Raw genomic sequence first — 21,357 nt, 5'->3', positions numbered from 1 at the left:
GGGAGGAACAGCTCGTTGTTCTGCAGGCTCCCTCTAGGATGGCCAACAACGTTCACATGAGCGGGCTGCTCAGCCGGCACGACGATGAAGCCACCAGGACCTCCACCTCCGAGGGCCTGGAGGAGGGCGAGGTGGAAGGGGAGACTCTCCTGATCGTGGAGTCCGAGGACCAGGCTTCTGTGGATTTATCACACGACCAGAGCGGGGACTCCCTGAACAGCGATGAGGGTGAAGCATCCTGGATGGAGGAGATGTCCTATTACTGTGAGAAGTGCCAGAAGTGGATCCCAGCAAGTAAGGCTGCCAGTTGTGTCGTGCCTGGCTGTGGTGGGTGTTTGCAAGGTGTTTGTGCTGTCCTGCATTCCTGTTTTACAGCTGCTTTGGCTGTACCCCATCCTGCCTTGGCAGGTGATGCCTGCTGGCAGGGTATGTGTTAGACACTTCAGTCCCTGAGCTCTGTGTGCGTCCAGGGCTCGTGCTCTCCGTAAGGAAATTAAACTATCTTCTTTCATTAGTAGAGAACATTAAAATTCAGAAATGTGCCCACCCTCACAACTCTTGCAGCTGTTTAGGGGCTTGGACCAAGCGACCTGACCTCTCTGCTCACTCAGATAAAGATAATGACCCTTGCTGTAAAGCTCTGGGAAGGAAAAGGAGTTTGTGATGGAGTTACTTTTTTTTTTTTTTCCTTCCTGTTGGTTTGTCACATCTGTGGAGCATATGGCTAAATCTCAACCTTAATGTTTTCCCAATAATGTGACTTTAAGCTGGCTTTCATGGAAACATGTCCAGCCTGCAGCAGCCAGCTCTGGGGGGGTGTTTGGAGCAAGCTTCAGAACTAGATGCCTCTGCTCTGACACCTGACATAAGATAAATGCTGCTGGAAATGTAATAGACAACTTTACTTTCTAAATCCTGGATTATCTGATCTGTTAAATCCAAAAGCCAGATATTGCACTGGTTGGCTTTGGTTTTTGTGGGGGGGTTTTTTGTTTGGTTTGATTTGGGGGGTTTGTTGGTTTGTTTGCTTGTGGTTAGAAATAAGGAACTGTTTAGGTGGCACCTGCCTTGCAGATATGCCAGAGCTGCCCTTTTTGCCTTCTTAGAATTTGCCAAAATTTAGAGTGTAAAACTCTCTTCTCAAGGTGTGTTAGTTTTAATGAAACCAGCATCAGACTATTAAATTGCTACACAGTAAAGGGAAATACTAACTTGAAAAGTATTAACTAAAAAATGAAGCAGAGTTAAAGGTGGCATGGGCTATCTCATGCAGGAGCACTTGATGTAACATTAAATTTGTTTTATTTTACAATTATGTTCCTCTCGCAGTTGCTGTGGAACAAATGCAAGGAGCAGAAAAGGCCAGTTGCAAAGCAACAGTAGCCACGTACAAATGTGGAGAGTAAACAGCTGCAAAAGGGAGATACTGTGCTCTTTCCTAATCATTCAGTTCTGCTGAGTTCAGTTGTCACTCGTGAAAATTGCCAACGTGCTCAGGCAAATAATCACTTTTTTACATTTAATTGCCATTTCGGTATTCTCCTAACCCACCAAGTGTGGGGGGTTTTCCCCCCATCAGACACAGCTGCAACTTTAATTCTGCAATTCACTGTAGAAGCAAGGCATCCATAAGTTAAAAATGCTTGATCTGGTGTTGTTACACAGTAAAAGAGATGTCATCCTTGTAGAGAAACAGCTTTTGAGTGTGACTTTTCAAAAGCACTCTAAGTCTTAACAGTTTCCCTGTCCCCTGATGTCATTTTTCAATTTATCATATTGTGTAAATTAACTCCTGGTGAGTTTAGAAGCCCTGATTAATGTGACTTTTTTTTTTCCTCTGCTGCAGAAACACAGAATTAGAGCCTGTAACTTTGGGTGCATGGGGGTTTACAGGTGGATCTCTTGCTTTTTTTCAGACAAATGTGATCTTGGAGGAAATCCAAATTGCCTTTGCAGCACTTTTCCTATAAAAGGAAAAAAAAAATTGATTTTTTGCCTTTTCATTTTAGGTCAACTGAGAGAACAGCTCAGCTACCTCAAAGGAGATAACTTTTTCAGATTTACTTGCTCTGATTGCTCAGAAGATGGGAAGGAGCAATTTGAACGTCTGAGATTAACATGGCAACAAGTAAGTGAAATATCTGTGCCAGCAGAACAACCGTGGGACTTTCTGAAATTGTTGTTTGTTGTGTGTATGCTACCTGGAAAAGGAGGATCAGGTATTGGTAATAAATTTGCATGAACTTCAGAAATTAGTTAGCTGAGGATTGCCTGCACATGAGAACTTGAACATTTGGCAGGGAAATTGGAAGATAATCATACAAACCACATTCCTTTTCTTTTTTTTTTTTTTTTTTCCTTCTCTGTGTATTGCTCATGAATTCATGTCTTCAAGCAGGTTTGCAAAAGCAAAATAAATGCAATTTGGCTGCTAGGCATGAACAGTTTTTTGTATATAAGAAAACGTAAAACTAGTGAGGTGGCAACATAGAAAGCTTGCCAGCTCCCTGAATGCAAAGCTCCAACCTGGCTGCTTATGCACTAGCATCAGTCCTTGCTGGAATTCACTGTTTCAATCATTTGCACACCTGAGTAATCAAAATAACATCTGTTTGCATCCTTTGGGACAGTAATGGTGTGCTGTCTCACGGAATGTTACAGAATCATAGGATTAGCTAGGACAGAAAAGACCTTTGAGATTGTCAAGTCCCACCTATGACCCAACACCACCATGTTAACCAGCCCATGGCACTGAGTGCCACATCCAGGCTTTCCTTAAACACCTCCAGGGATGGTGACTCCACCAGCTCCCTGGGCAGCCCACTCCGATGCCATCACTCTTTCTGTGAAGAACTTCTTCCCAATGTCCAGCCTAAACCTTCCCTGATGCAGCTTAAGATGTGTCCTCTTGTCCTGTTGCTGGTTGCCTGGGAGAAGAGGCTGAACCTCCACCTGGCTGCACCCTCCTGTCAGGCAGTTGTAGAGAGTGATAAGGTCTCCCTTGAGTCTCCTCTTCTCAGGCTAAACACTCCCAGCTCTCTCAGCTGCTCCTTGTAGGATCTGTGCTCCAGACCCTTCACCAGCCTTGCTGCCCTTCTCTGGATGTGCTCCAGCACCTCAACATCCTTCCTAAATTGAAGGGCCCAGAACTGGACACAGCACTCAAGGTGCAGCCTCACCAGTGCTGAGTACCGGGGGATAATCACTGCCCTGGTCCTGCTGGCCACTATTCCTGATCCATTGGCCTTCTTGGCCACCTGGGCATGCACTGCCTCCTGTTCAGCCTGCCATCAGTCAGTAGCCCCAGGTCCCTCTCTGCCTGGCTGCTATCTAGCCTCTCTGTCCCCAGCCTGCAGTGCTGCAGGGGGTTGTTGTGGCCAAAGTGCAGGACCCAGCACCTGGTCTTGTTAAACCTCCTATTGTTGGATTTGGCCCATGGATCCAGCCTGTCCGGGCCCCTCTAGATGGTGTCAAAGGCTTTGCTGAAGGCCAGGTAGACAAAATCCACAGCCTTCTCTGGATCCATCAGGCAGGTCACCTGGTCTTAAAAGGAGATCAGGCTGGTCAAGCAGGACCTGTCCCTTCTAAATCCATGCCGTAGGTGCCAAGTGATGGCATTTAAGATGATCTGTTCCATAACCTTGCCAGGCACTGAGGTCAGGCTCACAGGCCCGGAGTTGTCTTGATCCTCCTTCCAGCCCTTCTTTTGGATGGGTGTCACACTGGCCAACCTTCAGCCATCTGGTGCCTCCCTGCTGAGCCAGGACTGATGGTAAATGATGGAGAGCAGCTTGGTGAGCTCTTCTGCCAGCTCCCTCAGCACCCTAGGATGGATCCTATCTGGTCCCTTAGACTTGTGAGCATCCAAGTGGCTCAGCAGGTCACCAGCTGCTTCCTCCTGGATTACTGGGGGGTATTCTGTTCCCTGTCCCCATCCACCAGCTCAGGAGGCCACTTGTCCTGAGGACAAGCTGTCTGATTGTTGAAAATACCAGCCTTGTTGGCCTTTCAAAAGGCACTCAGCCTTTTCATCATATAAGGTAATTTGGAACACGGATTGTAACTCCTGCACTGCTTTCTCATGGTGGCCAGTGCAGGGGAAAAGGTTGGTGTAGGGGTCTGTGCTGGCAGACTGGCAGAGTTTCACCAGGTTCCAGACTGGGAAAGCAGAGGCTGCTGGCACTATGCTCAAGTCTCTTCAGAGTGCCATGGGGAAGGGGCAGACAAAATGAAAATGGGTGAGGAAGAAATCTGTGACCACCTGCCTGGGCTTCCAGCAGCCAAAGCTGCTGCTGCTGCTTCTGGGTAAGTGGAATTGAGGGAACTGGTCAAATTAACTTACTGGAAGCAGGAAATATTGGGATAGTGATTTCTGGATTTTTTTCAGAGTATGTGGCTTCAACAGATATGTATCTTTAGCCAGCTGAAAAGAGAATTATTTTTGACGTCCTGAGACACTGTCCACATGACTTTAAAACCCACAAAATCCTAGTTGTCAAACTAAGAGGGGTTGTGAGGTAGAAATAGAGTGAAGGGGACATTAAAGCTGTCTGTACTTCCTCATTTTGACATCTTTGACAATGTATCCCAGAAAGCCAAGGTCCACTGTGAGGAGACCCATCTCTCTAAGGAAAAACACATTTCAGATTTCTCTGAGGGTGAATTCCCTGTTGGAAGTAGTGCCAAACCGAGGCTGTGTGATTGTTGAAAGGTGATCCCAGCCTAGCTGATTTTAGTTTAGTTCTAATAAATTAATTAAAATTAATTAAGTAAATGTAATTAACAGTTGGTCACCTAGGATTTACTTGAAAGAGGTGAGATATTTTTCAAACCTGCTCTATAGTTTGGGTATGTAAGAGGTCAGAGTGAATTCAGTTGTGAAGTGTGTGCAAGACCATTGTCACAATGTTTCTGATGTATTGGATAGCGGGATTACTTCTGACCTTATTTTTTTAATTTGAAACACTGTTTCCCTACCTCCACATTACATTCAGACCCCAGCTGTACTGTAATTCATTTACACAACAGCTGCACAATTCTTGTGTCTCAGCACAAACCTGCATAACTAGGCAGCTTGCTATTCCCCTGGGATGGAGAAATCTCTGGAAGAATGTGCATCTAACAATAGAAAGACAAGAACAGGCAGCATGAAACCAGGAAGAAGATGGATTGCAGAAGTTGCGTATGAGATGTTGTAAAAACAAGATATTTATGAAGGAGCAAAGATTTGTGTGTGTGGCAGCTGTGGGGGGTCTGTTGAGCAGAAAAAGCAGAAAGGATTCACTTGTGTCCAACACTTTCTGTTGCAGGTTGTGATGTTGGCAATGTACAACTTGTCTCTGGAAGGAACGGGCCGTCAGGGGTACTTCAGATGGAAAGAAGACATTTGTGCTTTTATTGAGAAACACTGGACTTTCTTACTAGGAAACAGGTAAAGACATGATATTTCCCTGAGGGTCTGGTTGGTGAGCCAAAGGAATCAAAACCTGTTATACAGATGGACAAGAATCCTGGCTAATTTGGTGACATCTCTGTTGAGCCTTACAAGTGATAAAAAGGGAGGATTTAATATTGAGAATCTGAATGCAGGTGTGAGGGGTACACTTGAGAAAGAATCAGCATTTCTTACTGGGGAAAAACAACCCCAGGAATGTCACACAAAAGCAATACAAATGCATGTATTTTGGATTATTTCTTATCTTCCTTTAGGCAGCATCTGAACCTTCAAAGACTGTGTTTTTCTAAAGAGTCACAATGGGTGAGCTAATCCTGGTATTGCCAAACTTTAGGGACAAAAATATGGTCCAGCAAAGCGCTACGTTCCTTGGCTACAAAGCTTGCAAGGACCAAGTTCTTCAAGAAGAACTGAGCCTCACCTTTTAGATTGTTTTGGATCTTAATGAAATGGCTTTTGCATAGTACGTGTTAAACAATTGAAATGTTTTTCAGTGTGTGTAAAGACACTGTCAGAGTAGGAACCCCTCTCATAAAGGGCAGCCTTCATTTTCCAGGTGAACAGCTCATTTTTTCTGAGCATGATGAAGCTGTCAAACCCAAGCCTCCCTGTTAATGCATGTGCTGTGGAGGCAGGGAAGGAGCTGGGCAATCCTTGGAAGTTGTAGATTTGATTGACTTCACAGCTTCTTTTCTTCCCCACGGATTTCTCTGTTGTAAGATCTGGCCTTTCTTCCTAACCACATTTGGTCTTTGGCTTTGCTTTCAGTGCTTGTCTGAGCCTCCTTGCTCTGTTCTCAGAAATGTTGGCATTTGTCCTCTCTGGAAGCCACAGGGACCCTGAGAGGAGGGCAGCTGATGGCCCATTGTCCCTCATTCAGGGAGCCAACACCTCCCAGGGTTTGCTGCTGCCTTTTGAGACTTGCCTTGGGAACTGGGCACTCCTTGCTCTGATTAAAATTCAGAGAGTGATTCCTGGCCTCAGACACAGCCTTCCCACTTGCCTGGACAAGCCACTGATGGAACAGAGACAGCTGAACCATGTGTGTAGTGGTACAAGCCATGCAATGCTCTTCCTTGGCATACTGAAGTGCAGCTAACCCAGATTTACTGTAGCACTCCAGACTTTGAGCTGAGGCACCTGGGTGTGATCCCCCACCTTTGAGGTTCAGTACCCCAAGGTGTGTAAGTGCAGCACTTGGGCAGCAGTAAACACCAATTCAGCCAAGCCTTGGCAAGTACAGAAGTTTCTGCTGGTGAGGGGGTGCAAGGGCAAGAAGAAATCCTGAGATGCTGTGCACCATGAACCTGATTCTCCAGAGTCTGAGGGAGTACCTCAGTTATATGCTACAAGGGCAATTTTTCAGTATTTCTTCTCACCTCTTCCCTAAGTGACATCTTAGTTGGCCCTGTGACCAGTTCCTAAAGGAACAAAAAGTGCTCAGATGCCCAGTAGGAGTGCACTGCCCAGCAGAAGGAAGGGCTTGAATGCAGCTCCCTGTCTCCAAAGGGCCAAAAAAGTGCTTCAGGAGTAGTTCAGTGTGTGTGTGTCAGTGCCAGTGGCAGAAACACTCTGTCCAGGATGGAAGCACAGCTGGTGAGTGGGGACCCAACCCTTGTTTTCCTCTCTCCACCACAGGAAAAAGACCTCAACATGGTGGAGCACAGTTGCTGGCTGTCTCTCTGTGGGGAGCCCCTTGTTTTTTCGCTCAGGGGCACAGGAATTTGGAGAACCGGGATGGTGGAAACTGGTTCATAACAAACCCCCAACGCTGAAACCTGAAGGAGAGAAGCTGTCAGCATCTGCACTGAAGGCAAAAGGTAACTCTTTCCCCAGTAATGTGTAGATTCCTTGCTGGGCCAGAGCTGGGAGATGTGAGGAAAGTTCAGTTAAAACCATGTGTTGTGTGCATGGACAGTTCCTTGGTTTGTTCTGCTGTAATGGTTGACTGAAGAGAACTCTGATGCGTGTACTGTAGTGTAAGAAGCCTGTTCTATCTTATTACCTTTTTGCATTGTGCTGATTTAAAGGGTTTTGAGGCTTGTGCAGAGTGGTTTGGGTTGGGGTTTTTTAGCTGAAATCCACAATTTCTCCACTTTTCTTTACCCTGGAGATTGTCTTTTATCTTTTGTCACTAGATGCAAATTCTCCTCTTTGTAGAGGAATAAAATGTGGGCTTTAATGAGGCTTTAGTCATACATTGGCTTAATGCTACATGTCCCAGAGTGAATTTCTTGTACACATTGGAAACCCATCTTTGTAGGCAGCGTGTTTTTGACTGTGTAGTGTTTATCCAGTGACTGCAGGAGCTCAGCATCTGTCAGAATAAGCAAACTCCTTCTTTAGCAGCTTCCAAGCCGCCCCTGGATCCCATCATTACCGTGGAAGGCCTTCGGAAGCGGGTGAGCCGCAATCCAGTGGAGTCAGCCATGGAGCTGAAGGAGAAGAGGTCTCGCACTCAGGAAGCCAAGGACATTCGGAGAGCCCAGAAGGAGGCGGCCGGGTTCCTGGACCGGAGCACTTCCTCCACTCCCGTGAAGTTCAGCAGCCGCTGCCGCCGGCCCGATATCGTCCTGGAGAAAGGAGAGGTCATCGACTTCTCCTCCCTGAGCTCATCCGACCGCACGCCTCTGACCAGCCCCTCTCCATCCCCGTCCCTGGACTTCTCTGCTCCCGGCACTCCCGCCTCACACTCAGCCACTCCCAGCCTGCTCTCGGAAGCTGATCTCATCCCGGATGTCATGCCACCACAGGCACTGTTCCATGGTAAGAGCCACCATGGGTTTCGTTTAGTGGTGTAGTTTTCTAGGAAGATGTTACAGAAAGAAGCTCCCAGTGAGCTGCAGGATCCTTTCAAAATGAGATGGAAAGTAGCTGGCAGTATTCTGTTGTCTTAATTGAGTGTGACTGGTTTTCCACAGTTGTATCACCAGCTTCTAAGGCCAGAAGAAACCCCCAATACCCTTTTTTGAGGGATCCTGAATAAACAGTGGGTAGATTTCACACAGCAACTGCTGGACAACTCAGCATAAGCATTTCACTGCAACACAGATTACCCTGTTAGATAGCAACTCTAGTTTTGTCTCAAATGTTTTTCATGGGAGAAATTTTATTCCCATGGTAATGTCCCAGTATTTTATAAGTTTGAACGTGCTGATTAACGGATGCTAAATTTCAGCAAGATTGCAAAGCAGTGATGCAGGCTGAATGCTGTTAGTTCCTTAAGAAGCCAGACTTCTGGGTGACAGGAATAATAGTGAGGTTCTGTAGAGGACAGAACCTCTCCTGGGTATGCTAGCTGAAGATACAGCTCACCAGCTTGAGCTTTTGATCCCCAGTCTTTGGGAATTTTCAGCAGCTTAACACTCCTCAAAGAACATGAGCTTGCAGCTCAGGAGGGGCTCTGTTTCCAGACGCTGAACTACAAGACACTTTAGGAGCAGGATTGATTCTCTGTCCTGAAATGGGACTCTTTACAGCATCTCCTGTCCAAAATCAGGAGATCCAGGAGTACACAGAAAATGAGGTGTGTTGGGTAAACCAACATTATTGTTCCGTAGCAGAAAAATGCTGTGACAACCATTTTTGAAATGGGGCTTTGATGTTTAAATTATTTTTTTCCCCTGGATTATTTTGATCTGTTCTACAGATGATGAGGAGATGGAAGGAGATGGAGTCATAGACCCAGGAATAGAGTATGTGCCCCCTCCCAGTGGGACAGCTGGTGCTAGCACCATGATAGCAAGCAGAAAAAAAGTGAAGACAGCTGAGCAGATCAAGCAAGAGGTGGAGAGTGAGGAAGAAAAAACAGAACGGATGGAAGGCGACAGTGAAGATCCTGAGGAGTCAAACACACCCTTGCAGGTGAGAGGACGAGACAAGGGGAAGCCACAGCTGGAGAAGGATGCTAAACCCAGAGTTCCCAAGCACACCTCAGTTAGCATCTATGAGGAAAAGCTGCTGCTGAAGAGACTGGAAGCCTGTCCCAATGCTCTGAGCATGACCCCAGAGGCCCGGAGGCTGAGGCGCAAGCTGCTGGTCAGGCAGGCCAAGAGGGAAAGAGGACTCCCGCTCTTTGACTTGGACCAGGTTGTGAATGCTGCACTGCTCCTGGTTGATGGGATTTATGGAGCGAAAGAAGGCGGTGTCTCCAGGTCCCCAGTAGGGCAAGCAACATACAGAACTACTAGCCAGGATTTCAGGATCTTGGACAGATACCAGGTGGGTGTTCCCAAATCTAAGTTAGCATTTGGCACAGGTTATTTTAAAGCTTTTGCTGTATACAGCAGTCTCACATTGAGGGTATCTGACTCCTAAAGTGAAAAGAATTATGTGAACAAGACTCATTTTGGCTTGGGGCTGTGTCCCCACCAATGCTCTCCTGAGTCTCTTTGTTCCTGGGACATGCTGGTGCAGCACTGCTGTCTATCAATGTCAGCACCACAAATGTCGATGTATTTGTACTCCAGCCCTGCCCAAATGCTGGTGGTGGAGGCCTGGACGTACCCAAACAGGCAGGTGCTCTTTCGTGTGTGTAGGAGGGAGATGACTTGCAGCACTTCTAGGTTTGGGCACCAAATTTGGGAGTGCACGGCAGGGTGCAGAAGTGGGACCATCATGGTCCAGTCCATCCTGTCATATTGAAAGGCCCTTACTCTCCCTCCATACGATTCCCTTGTTAAATCACTGACTGATCTTCCTGCAATTGTTCTGCATTTTTTTGTGCATCCAGACAATGCTGCCGGCCACGAAGGGATATCGCCAGCAGACAACCAAGTTTCTGTATCGCCTGGTAGGCTCAGAAGACCTGCTGACAGACCACAGTATTGTCAGCCCTTACACCTCCCGTGTCCTTAAACCCTACATCAGGTACAGAGGGTCTGAGCTTGCTCTTGGCTTGTGCACCGCCAGCCCACGGAGAGGACACCTTTCTTGGGCAGTGCTCCTCACTCCTCCTCAAAGTACAACCCAGTGCACCATGGTAACCCTGAAGGGATAGTGTTTGGCTTAGCTGAGTAGTGAAACGGATTGCATTGGGAAGGGGAATCGCCAAGAGGGGGCAAGGGCAGAGAGGGCGTTGCTGTAGCCATTCAATGCAAGTTGCACCTCTTTTGGGTCAGAACTGTGATTTCCTTGCTCGTGCTGTAAGGAGAGACTGGCTGGACATGTGGGTCTGGAAAGTGTCCTGGCCTCTGGCACAAGGGTGTTTTTGCTGAGCTGGGGGCTGTTTTCCCTCATGAATGGAAGACTGTTCTTTTTTTTTTTTTTTCTTAAGTTGAGCATGTCAGAAAATATTTCATGGGCAGTACCTATTTAGCTGCAGTGGCAGTTCTTGTTGCTCACTTGCTTTTTGTGTTTCCTTTTCACGTTCCTGGCAGACGTGACTATGAGACAAAGCCCCCAAAACTCAGGCTGCTGGCAGAAATCCGGGCAAATCCACACAGGAATGATCTCAACTGGAAGGCTGAGCCAGAAGCACCCATTGATTACTGCTACGTTCGCCCTAATCACATCCCCACTATAAACTCCATGTGCCACGAATTCTTCTGGCCTGGTAAGATTCCTCCAGTGCTTGAGTTCCTAAGAAGGAAGTGGTTTTATTCAGAACAAAAATGTTCTTGGGCCAAATTTTTCTTCAGTTGGTGTCTGGCTGGTTCTTAGAAACCCATTATCTGATGTCACAGGAATGCATTTGAGGTGGAGACGTGGGTTTGGTGTCTTTGTCTCTTGAGATCATGTGGAACTGGGCAATTAGGCCCTAATTAGCACAGTACTTACAAAAATAGGTGCCAATAGGAGTAGTCTGGTAGTTTAGTAGTTAACTAAACTTAAGCATACAGTGAAATGTTTCGCAGAATCAGGGGTTGAAATAAACAGTTTTATACCAGAGATTACTGCTCAATACCTTTGTGAGAGGGTTTCTTCCTAGCAGCCATAAGCTGGATATCTTGGAGTCAAAGTTGAGAACTCGTATGAGGAGTGGCTGAGGTCACTTGGTCTGTTCAGCCTGGAGGAGAGGAGACTGAGGGGAGACCTCATCATGTCCTACAGCTTCCTCAGGAGGGGAAGCCAGAGAGGCAGGCACTGATCTCTCCTCTGTGGTGACAGGACTCCACAGACCCAAGAGAACAGCTCTGAAGCTGCATCAGGGAAGGTTTAGGTTGGATATCAGAAAGAGGTTTTTCACCCAGAGGGTGGCTGGGCACTGGAACAGGTTCCCCAGGGAAGTGGTCACAGCACCAAGCCAGCCCAACATGAGTTTGGACAATGCTCTCAGGCACATGGTGTGACTCTTGGGGCTGTCCTGTGCAGGGCCAGGAGCTGGACTCGATAATCCTTGAGCGTCCCTTCCAACTCAGCCCATTCTGTCATTCTATGAATTGCTCTTACAACTGCAGGCTCTGCTGTGATGTCCTTTTATCTCCTCAATCCTGGCCTCAGTATTTACAAGGTATGGAAAAGATTAGGTTTGAATTTTTCTGTGTCATTTCTGGAACTGCAGGCTCTTTGGGGACAGTGGCTGCCCTTTCTGGGGGCAGTTACGAGGCTGCAGTCTGTAGTTCTTCTGAAATAATAATAGGGATGTTCATCTGGTTCATGTATCAGCTTCTGATCAGCAAACAATGCAGCAGACTAATTTAGAAAAGCCCAGTACAAACAGTACACACCTTTACTCCAGGTAACTGTTTGTGTTTTGATTTGCAGATAGTGATTCAGCAGGGTTGTAGTTCAGCAGTGCCCATATGCTGCAGTCAGGATGGGAGCTCTTTGTGCTACTCATTATGCAAATTGTACAGTGTGGGGGGAAATAACCTGGCACACCTTTCCTTTCACAAGCTGTTTTAGAGCTCGTGAGAGACACTTGTAATCCCAGCAGAGGCTGAACCGCTTTGTCATAGTCTCTCCTCTCCTGATAATGCATTTGAAGTCCTGGCCAAGTTGGGTTGCACCTTCATTAAGTTCTTCAGGACTCACCCTGTTTTATTTAACACAAGGAGCCATGGGTGTGTTACACCCAACTGTGAACTGTTCATCATTAAGTCAGAAAGCTGACACTCCCATCAGTCTCTAAACAGGAATCCAAATCTTTTTCATGGTGAAAAATTTCCGAGGCTGGGATATGATTATTGCACCTTGGTTTTAGGAGAGGGAAGTGAGGAGGTGATGCTTTGGGAGGTAAAGACTGGATGCAAAGATGCTGGTACAGCTTGGGGGTGGTGAGCAGGGATATGTAGCTGGGCGAGCATCATTAAACCAGCACTCAGTTCTTCTGTCCCTCCAAATCCTTCCTTTCAGAGCTGTTCTCGCCTCTCCCAAGGCAGAACCACGTTTGCAGGTAGTGACTGCAAATGACTGATGGAAGAGAGATTCCCTGGTGGTGTTCCTCACAGTGCCTTGTGCCTTGGTGCCCTAGCAGGAAACCTCTTCCTAGGGGGAATCGTCTCCGGGGGTGAACCATCCTGAGCTAAGCATCTTCCTACAGGAAAAGCTGCACCACTGCGGAGTGCCCGGGGCAATGAGTGCTCCTGTCCAGGCACGCTGCAAGGCACTCCGCAGGCAGCAGCAGCCTGGCTTAATTAACACTGCTCCCTATTGCCAATCGATTCCTCCCACGCCTTGCTCCACCCAACCGACTCTCCAGCAAGAAAATAACTCACCCACTTCTTTCCTGCCTGGTGCCTTGTGAAGTCTTGCATCTCATCAGGAGTGATTACTGGAAAACACACTCTGCTATTTCATTACCCCGTGTTCCAAATATATTGCAGCTGCCAACTTGAGGCTGAAACAAGCGTTTCTGGCACACCTCCTCCGTGTCTTGCATCTCATTGGGGTCTGTCCACACAAATTGCCAGGCAGTCGGTGCCTCGAACTGCACTGCTTGGTGCTGACATGCTGTGGGGGTGCTCTAGGACTGCTGCAGCAGGGTGATGAGGCAAGGTAATAAACTCCCAGCCTCTTTTTGTGTCCAGCCTCTGACTCACAGAAGCACCACTGCCTGAGAGGCTATTTCGTGCCCCAGATTAGAGAAGTTGCATGCTAAAAGCAAGTGTTTTGATAGCGTTGGAAGCTGTGGTCAGGTTCACAGTGCAGCTCCACAACCAGCTGAGTGTGCACAAGAGACAGCAGTAAGAGCTCCAGGCAAGGTGGAGAAAAAAGATAGGAACCATAGGCCGGTAATGCTACCAAAGCTAAAGTCCAGTTTCATGTGTGCTGCTTCTGAAGAGAGTTGAATTTCAGTTTCCTCCTTGAGTCATTTGAAAGGAAATCAGCTTTGCCAGTTTTTCCATGCAAGCTTCCCTGCTAAGTAAGCAGATCTTGTTTTGGCTGTTTTGTTGTATCATCTCCTTTCCCCTTGCATACTTACCTGGCAGGGGAGACACCAGGATCAGGCAGCTGGTTTTCCCAAGGCAGGGTTCATCATCTGCACTCTAGGTGTCCTGATACCTGGGATTTCCCAAAATGTGGGAAATTTGACTGCATAATTTGTAGTAACAGAAGACTGCTCTAGCAGGGGCCTTGGACTATTTTATGATTCTGTAATCTCTTGCTATCAGAGATTTGAAATAAAGGTAAAAAGAAGGGATTATTTCTAAAAAGCCTTAAGCCCCTGGATTTCCCTGACACTTTTGTTTGCAATGCTTCCAACTGCTGTTTCTCTCTTTCTCCATAGGAATTGATTTGTCAGAGTGCCTGCAGTATCCAGACTTCAGCGTTGTCGTCCTTTACAAGAAAGTTATCATTGCCTTTGGCTTTATGGTGCCAGATGTGAAGTACAACGAAGCTTACATATCTTTTCTGTTGGTGCACCCTGAGTGGAGAAGAGCTGGGATTGCAACCTTCATGATTTACCATCTTATCCAGGTAATGAAATCATCCTGTGGGTTTGCCAAAGAACCAGCTCTGCCTTCTTCCTTGTGTGCACACATGCAGATACTAGAGAGCAGGAACACTTTGCGTGAATGTTTATGGGAGGAAGTAGCTTCTAGTTTGGAAGTTAAAATGTATTTAGGAAAACAACCATCCTGGTTGTGTCCTCAGAATCAGTGGGATGCTGCACACTTCAGCTGTCTTGGGATTAACTCTGTGTTCTTCAGTGGTCAATAGTTTGTGTAAAAGGAATACTGTAAATGGGGGGTTTAAAGGAGAGAATGAGGTAAGACTGGGGAGGGTCAGTTAGAATTATTGCTGCTTTCTTGGCTACTTCTGGAGGTTTATTCTGTGCATTAAATCACTTACTGATCTCAATCACTCACTTTCACTTTTATACTCTGGTTCAAATACAGCTGAGTTAATGATAAAGAGAACCTGTTTGCAACCTCATTGTTTAAACTGGCTTGTACTGGGCCTTGTTCCACAGGAACACTTGGGAAAATTAATCTCAGCTAACTAAACAGGTGGTATTAAAGGAGTTAAACTTCATTAAATCTCTGAATGAATACTGTTATTAAAGTGGCCTTCATTCCATTGACTTTCTTGAACTAAATTGCAGGAAAGGCAGCTTAAGTAAGGATGGAGATATATGTCCTTTACAGAGCCCAACTCTGTCTCTTTAGGATCACAGTTTTGCCACTCCCTGAACTCTCTTGGCAGAGCTGCCAATGGGAAACATTGCTTAATTTGCTGTAGTCAAGATGGGCTGCACTAACAAAAACTCACCATTGAAACTGTTTTTTCCTCTTACTTATTTGGCTGAAGCAAGGTAGGGAGTGCTGGCAGAACCTTGGGGAAAGTGATCCGTGCTTCGGAAAAGCACTTTCCGTTCCTGGGCTGCCCGAGGGTAACTCTGCTACGTGCACAGCTCTGTGCAGTGTTGACACAGGCCTCTAATCAATATTCTTTAAACTCACCCCTTGCATTTCCCAGGCAGCTCTGTGTGAAGTGTTGAAGGAAATTGCCCTCAGCTCATTCTGTTGATGTGAGATGTCAACACCCAGTGGGAACAGGCGCCAAGGTTTGCAGGGATCCAGCAGGTGGACTCCCAGAGACTTCTCTCTCCAGCAGAACGGGGATGCTGGAGTTGGCAAGTCAGACCTGGAAAATCCTCACACCTTTTTGTAGGATGTATCCCATCAATTAACCTAATCCTGCTTGCAGGTAGAGTAGCATGAAATTTCACTGAGGAAAGCCAAGCGCATTTGAGAGATTTGAGGCTGATTAGACGTGCTAGCAATGAGAGATCAGCACTGTAGCTTTGGCTCACATTTTACTTATTTTGCTGTTGCTGACTCTCTGACGGTGGTAGAAGGGGTTTAGTCCTGTGGAATGAACGGTGGTTGTGACCTTCTGTTGCTCAGTCTCCAGGCTGTAGGTGCTGCTTTGCAGCCTGCTTGGGCTTTGGGTCTCCTCTCTGGAGCCTGAGACACTTTGATGCACTGTTTGGATTAAGGGTAGGTCGCTAACTTTGGGATCAGTGTGCTGAGTCTGGGGCTGAATTCTTGGGAACAGCGTAACTTAACAGGAAAATGTTTTGATGCAAATGGTGGTGGCTGGTTTGCTGTCAGAATTTACCCTCTCACGCATCTGGCCCGGAGGACCAAACTGCATTTTCTTAATGATCTCCTTCCAATTTTCTTTTCCCCAAAACAGCTTCCAATTATGTCTTTTTTTCTTTTCCTCCTTAAATCCCTCTGAGAATTTTCCTCTTGAATGTTCTGTCTTGGAGAGTTCCTAGAGGGTATTACTGTTCCCACTTAGAGTTACAATATACTCAATATACATGGAATGCTATTAAAACACTTGATGAAAGCAGAAAATAAATTATTTCAGCATCTTTATCAGAGTGTTGCTGGTTAGAATAATTTAGGATCTTCAAGGTAACTTCAACCATGCTATTATTTGCTGTCTGAACTGAATTTCCTGCCTTCTCAGGAGGTGAGTGCTGTGCCCTGAAGGATGGGAGAGGAGCTGGGTGGGATAGGCAGGAATTCCAGCATGACAGCACAGAGGTGCTCGGGCGGTCCCAGAGAGCTCAGCTCTGTTTGCTGACAGGGAGTAGTGCAGAGCCTGATCCTCTGGCATGTTTTGTCTTTTCTTCAGGCCATTGTATTTGAGATCAGTGCTGTACACCAAGATTATTTTTAATTAACAATTACTTTAGTAATTGACAATGGAAAGATGACAAATTATAATCCCAAACCTACTTTCATTGTCAGAGAATCCACGTTTCCCAGAAACAAAGGCTTGGAGGAGCAGCAGCAGCGTTCCCTTTGCTGTTGCTATGTGTGGTAACTCCTGTGTCGGGGCCTGTGACTTTTCTCACATTTCCTCAGTACCTTGGATCCCGGAGCTGATGAATCTCCTCACCTCCGCATTCCCCCAGAGGCTGTCTCGTTCTCTTGCAGTGATATCTCTTTTTTCCTCCCCCCCTCCCTTGGCAGACCTGCATGGGCAAGGACGTCACCCTTCACGTCTCTGCAAGCAACCCTGCTATGCTGCTCTACCAGAAGTTTGGATTTAAGACCGAGGAGTACATTTTGGATTTTTATGACAAGTATTACCCCTTGGACAGCAAGGAGTGCAAGCACGCCTTCTTCCTCAGGCTGCGGCGCTGAGCTGCCGGCGGTGTCTGGGGAGCTGGGAAAAGCCCAATCCACTGAAAAAACTCGCCCAGCTTTCGGTGGAGGATGTTGGCTGCCACAAGAGAGCTGGAACATGCTGGTGTGTTTATCCCTAGGACTTTGGATGTCAACAGTGCGATGTTGTGTGTGCAAAATGCAATCCAAGAGGATTGATTCCTATGCTCCAAGGGGAGAGGCCTGGAAATGTCAACTGGGATACACTGAAACCACTGGAAAATTGCTTATGGGGAATTTTCCTGCCACTGTTAGTTTGGAGAGCCTCATTAGCAAACAAACAAAAATACCATACAAAAAAATGTTTCTCACTTCAGAGGGGCACCATGGATTTCAAGTTTTGAAACCTGTCCAAAAAATGTTGCAGGATTTTTGTCTCTGTTTATGAGCAAAAATGAACACCTAAACTTAAACCGTTCAGTGTTTCTGTGGTTTGATTGCTTTGTTAGGAACTGTGTCTTGAGTCTTTGAAGGGAAGTAAGATATTGGTGCCTGTAGCTGGATGTTGACTTTAGGAAAGTTCTACACATGCCGTATCAGTAGTCCTGGAACCACGTTTCAGCATGTGGATTCCTGTGATCCCAAGTACAAGGCTCAGAGGAGACACCTTTGTTTTGCTCCTTCCCTGCTGCCTTCCCTTCCCCTCCTTGCCCTGTGCTCAGTGTGGAGTTCTCGTAACGCGCAGTGTTTTGTGTCCAGGAACGGTGTCAGGTGGGTTTGTGTCTAGGCAAGGCAGGGCACCACAGCTGCCAAATCAGCTCTTTGGAATCTTTCCACCTCACTGCCAGTTGTTGGTCTACAGATCAGCCCTTTGGGCACACCTCTAACCACAGAGCAGCCTCACAGGCTCCAGCACCTACCTCCTCCTGCTACAGGTGCTCTGGCTGGAAGAAACCCAGAGCAAAAGTCAGTGGGGATGTTTCAAATGCAGGCTCTGATTTGTAGAAGCAATCTGCTTGCAGCCTGGAGGGAGGAAAGGGCAGAGGTGGGCCAGATCCAGTTCTTGGAAGGCTCTAAGTATCAGTAAAGAGGAGAGCAAAGAATAAATAGAAATACCCAAGAATTAAAAAATACAACCCCAAAGGGTTTCTCTGGTAGTGGCTCTTGTCCTTTTTCACAGTGTAGCATCTTCTCTCCCTCCCTGACTTTCAGTGCAGATGCACAGAAAGCTGCACTAACCAAAGGTCAGTCTGTGCATTTTAACTACGGCTCACATCCACTGGGATGGTCCTTTCACATCAAGCCCACAGAGAGCTACACACCAAATGTGACTTCTTTGTCCTTAATCTACTGTGGGTACCTGTTGGCTGCCTGACTGTAGCAGTAGTTGCCTTAGTGGAGTCTTCATTTTGGTAACAGAAGAGAAAGGGACACAAAATACGTTTTTGTGTAGCCAACGTACATCATCGCCAACACAAAACCAGTGGTAGTGGGAGGGGAAACCAGCCCAGCCAAGGGTTGTGTGCCTGAACGTCCATGCACATTTCTGCCTGTTTCATGACTATGTAAAAATGTTCAATGTTCTTAATGTTATGAGTTAGCTGGACTTTGAAAGAAAAGAAATATATGTCTTTATGAATGGAATTAAAGCCCTTCCCTTGGAAAAGCCTGCCTGTAGTCATACTGTTTGTTAAGGTGTCTTTCCATCATCTTATTTCATTGGAATCTAGCAAACTCCAGGACGGCCTTTAGAGGATGTGTGTGGGCAGCTGACCAAGGCAAGAAGTTCCTCCTTTCCCTACTGGCCATCCCCACAGAAGGCACACACATGCAGGCCTTAGCAGGCTCCTGCTTTCCAGACAGAATTAGGAGATACGAAATAGTCCAAAGAAGATGACCAGTTCTGCATTGTGTTCTCAAAGGTGACCATGAAGATTTTGAGAACCATTGTGCTCTGTGCCTTTGTTCCTCGGAGACTGCCAAGTGAAGATGGTGTTATAGCAGCTGTGCTGCAGACAGCTTGTTTTATCCAGGTCCTTCATTTAACCCCAGATCTTCAAAGGCAGTGAAGTGATTAAATGCCTTTGAGCCCTTGGATCTCAGCTGTTTTCCTTCTTCAGGAGGACTGGTAAAAATGAGCTCCGCAAAGCATATAGAGGGTGGAGATGAGTATTCCTGTTTTGCTTGTTTCTTGCTAATTTGCCCGTAGCTCCGGGACAATCAGCCAGTTAACAGCTCTACCTCTTCTATCCCAGCTTTCTCTCAAGAGAACATTTCCAGCCCATAATGCTGAAGTGTAAACGTCTCTTAAGCTTAGCAGCTTAGGGCCACTGCTTGAATGGCCGTGGCTTTGCGAGGAGTGAGGCTCTTCCAAGGCCCACGGCGCAGCAAGCAGACAAACGGAGCTCTCAGCCCTCTGCTTCCCTCTTGTGCCTCGGGCCCCCGGCTGCTGGCGTACCTGAGCTGTGCCTCAGGAGCCAACACCGCCCTACTCCGCGGCACGCTTCCTCCACGCTTCCCGGAGCCGGGCCGCCACTGCAGCAGTGAGAGGAGGGGCCAAACACAGCTTAACAAAGCTAAGCTTTCCTGGAGCGTAAAGGTGGAACCTCGCCCTTTCCTAATAGGGCACCAAAGCCCCAGGGTTTCCCTGAGTTTTGACTCGTTGCGAGCAGGACTCTACTACAGTCATCTTAAAAAAAACCAAACCAAAAAAGAAAGGCTCGAGCTGGCCAACTTGTCCTCCTTCCCCTTTGGCTTTGTGCTGGAGGCTTTAAGAAATAAAAAAGCATCCTTTGGGTGGTGGCTCAGGCGCACTGCGCGGGCGCTGTGAGGGCGGCGGGCCCGCCCCGCTCCCGCCCTGCCCCGCGCGCGCCGCCGTTTGAACGGGGCCATGGAGGGGCTGGCGGTGCTGCCCGAGGTGTGGCGGCTCTACTTCGCCTCCGTCCGCGCCGCCACCTTCCGCAACTGGCCCTTCACCGAGGGCTGCGCCTGCACGCCCGAGCGGGTGAGCGCGGGGCCGGGCCGGCGGGAGCGGGGCCCGGGCGGCGGGAGCGGGAGCGGGGCCGGGCGGGCGCTCACGGCCTCCCCTGTGCCCGCAGATGGCGGCGGCGGGCTTCGTGCACTGCCCCAGCGAGAACAGCCCCGACGTGGCGCAGTGCTTCTTCTGCCTCAAGGAGCTGGAGGGCTGGGAGCCCGACGACGACCCCCTGTAAGTACCGGGGGGATCCCTCGGGCCCCGCCCGGATCGGCGCCGCCCCGGCCCGGCGGAACCGCTGGCGGCAGCCGAGGAGCTCGGCAGGGGAGAGCGGCTGCGTGTGGCTCGCTGTGAGCTGTTGTCTTCTCTTGTATTTTCTCTTTCTTTTCGCCTGTTTTCAGGGAGGAACACAAAAAGCACTCTGCGGACTGTGGTTTTCTTTCTCTTCAGAAAGAACCTGCTAACCTGACGGTGCAGGAGTTCCTGAAGCTGGACAAAATGCGAATGAGAAAGGCACTTGTACGTACTCGGCTTGTAGTGTTTGGATTGTTCAGCTGGCCTCGTTCCTTACCACAAGGCTTTGTGCAGAGTGCTTTGTTGCATCCAGGCTCGGGCTGGATCAGCTGGTGTGCCCTTTCCTGGTTCTCAGCCATGCTTTATGCAGGATGTATCCTGCTTTCCCCCCGAAGCTGAACGATACTCAATTTAGTGGCAGACAGTAACATACTATTTTTACTCTTTGCAGAAAAAAGAGGTTTCTCAGAAGATGACCAAGGTTGAAGATAAAGCCAAGACCCAGCGTTGTAGTATAAAGAATCTGGCCTAGACTGCTGCAGCTTCATTGTTGCCAGTGACATCTGTGTAGTCCATGTGCTGTGGCACTGCCCCCGTGACTGAGTGGCCGTGTTTCCGTAGGCCGCCTCCAGACTGGCTGTTCCTGAGAAGCAGACGGGATTCTGCTTCACTCCCCACGATTCTGTCTGGGAAGTACCTGGGCTTTGATGCATTGCATAATCTTTTCCGGCAGACATTCTCCTAATCTTCCTGCTGGTTTAATTAAGGATTACTACTTGCGGGTTTACTTGTTTTCTTTTTTTTCCTTTCTTTTTTTTTTTTTTTTTTTTGTAAATCCAGCTGTTTAAAGATATTGCTGTCTTGTAGAGATACAAGCACTGTCTGGTCCTAAAACTTGTATTTCTGATAGGAGTTGACATGCATTTCCATTTTTGTACTGAATATACCAATCTTTTAGATAACTCTGGGACATAGAAAGTGGAAGGAGTTTTAAAAATACTTCAGGGATTTAGGATTGTGGCTAATAACGTTGAGTTATACCACACCTTAGTGTGCCTGGTATTCTTGTAAGCTTCTGTTTGTAGTTGGCTGCTGCCTCGTGTTGATGCATTTATAAATAA

At 47.5% G+C, this 21,357-nt stretch overlaps 2 protein-coding genes across 3 annotated transcripts; both read left to right on the top strand.

Moving 5' to 3' along the window:
• The first annotated feature begins 31 nt into the window (after window positions 1-31).
• On the top strand, window positions 32-18,614 carry KAT14 (lysine acetyltransferase 14). Of its 2 annotated transcripts, none has more exons than XM_082300036.1 (10): window positions 32-294; window positions 2,010-2,128; window positions 5,310-5,431; window positions 7,094-7,275; window positions 7,805-8,221; window positions 9,105-9,676; window positions 10,188-10,324; window positions 10,834-11,009; window positions 14,127-14,317; window positions 16,834-18,614. In XM_082300036.1, the coding sequence occupies exons 1-10, from the start codon at window positions 39-41 to the stop codon at window positions 17,005-17,007; spliced, it is 2,346 nt and encodes a 781-aa protein (XP_082156162.1). In that variant the 5' UTR covers window positions 32-38; the 3' UTR covers window positions 17,008-18,614. The 2 variants fall into 2 exon arrangements, with proteins under 2 accessions (XP_082156162.1, XP_082156161.1); XM_082300035.1 differs by having other exon boundaries at window positions 7,802-8,221.
• Window positions 18,615-19,836: 1,222 nt separating this feature from the next.
• Window positions 19,837-21,322, top strand: LOC309570336 (baculoviral IAP repeat-containing protein 5-like). The gene is made up of 4 exons (XM_082277072.1): window positions 19,837-19,972; window positions 20,067-20,176; window positions 20,344-20,461; window positions 20,688-21,322. Exons 1-4 carry the CDS (start codon window positions 19,859-19,861, stop codon window positions 20,766-20,768), a joined length of 423 nt encoding a protein of 140 aa, XP_082133198.1. The 5' UTR covers window positions 19,837-19,858; the 3' UTR covers window positions 20,769-21,322.
• The last annotated feature ends 35 nt before the right edge of the window (window positions 21,323-21,357 follow it).

Source organism: Coloeus monedula (genome assembly GCF_965178545.1).
Source record: "Coloeus monedula genome assembly, chromosome: 2".
Lineage (NCBI taxonomy): Eukaryota > Metazoa > Chordata > Aves > Passeriformes > Corvidae > Coloeus > Coloeus monedula.
Note: the sequence above shows the minus strand (reverse complement) of the source record. Positions and strands in the feature narration are given on the sequence as shown.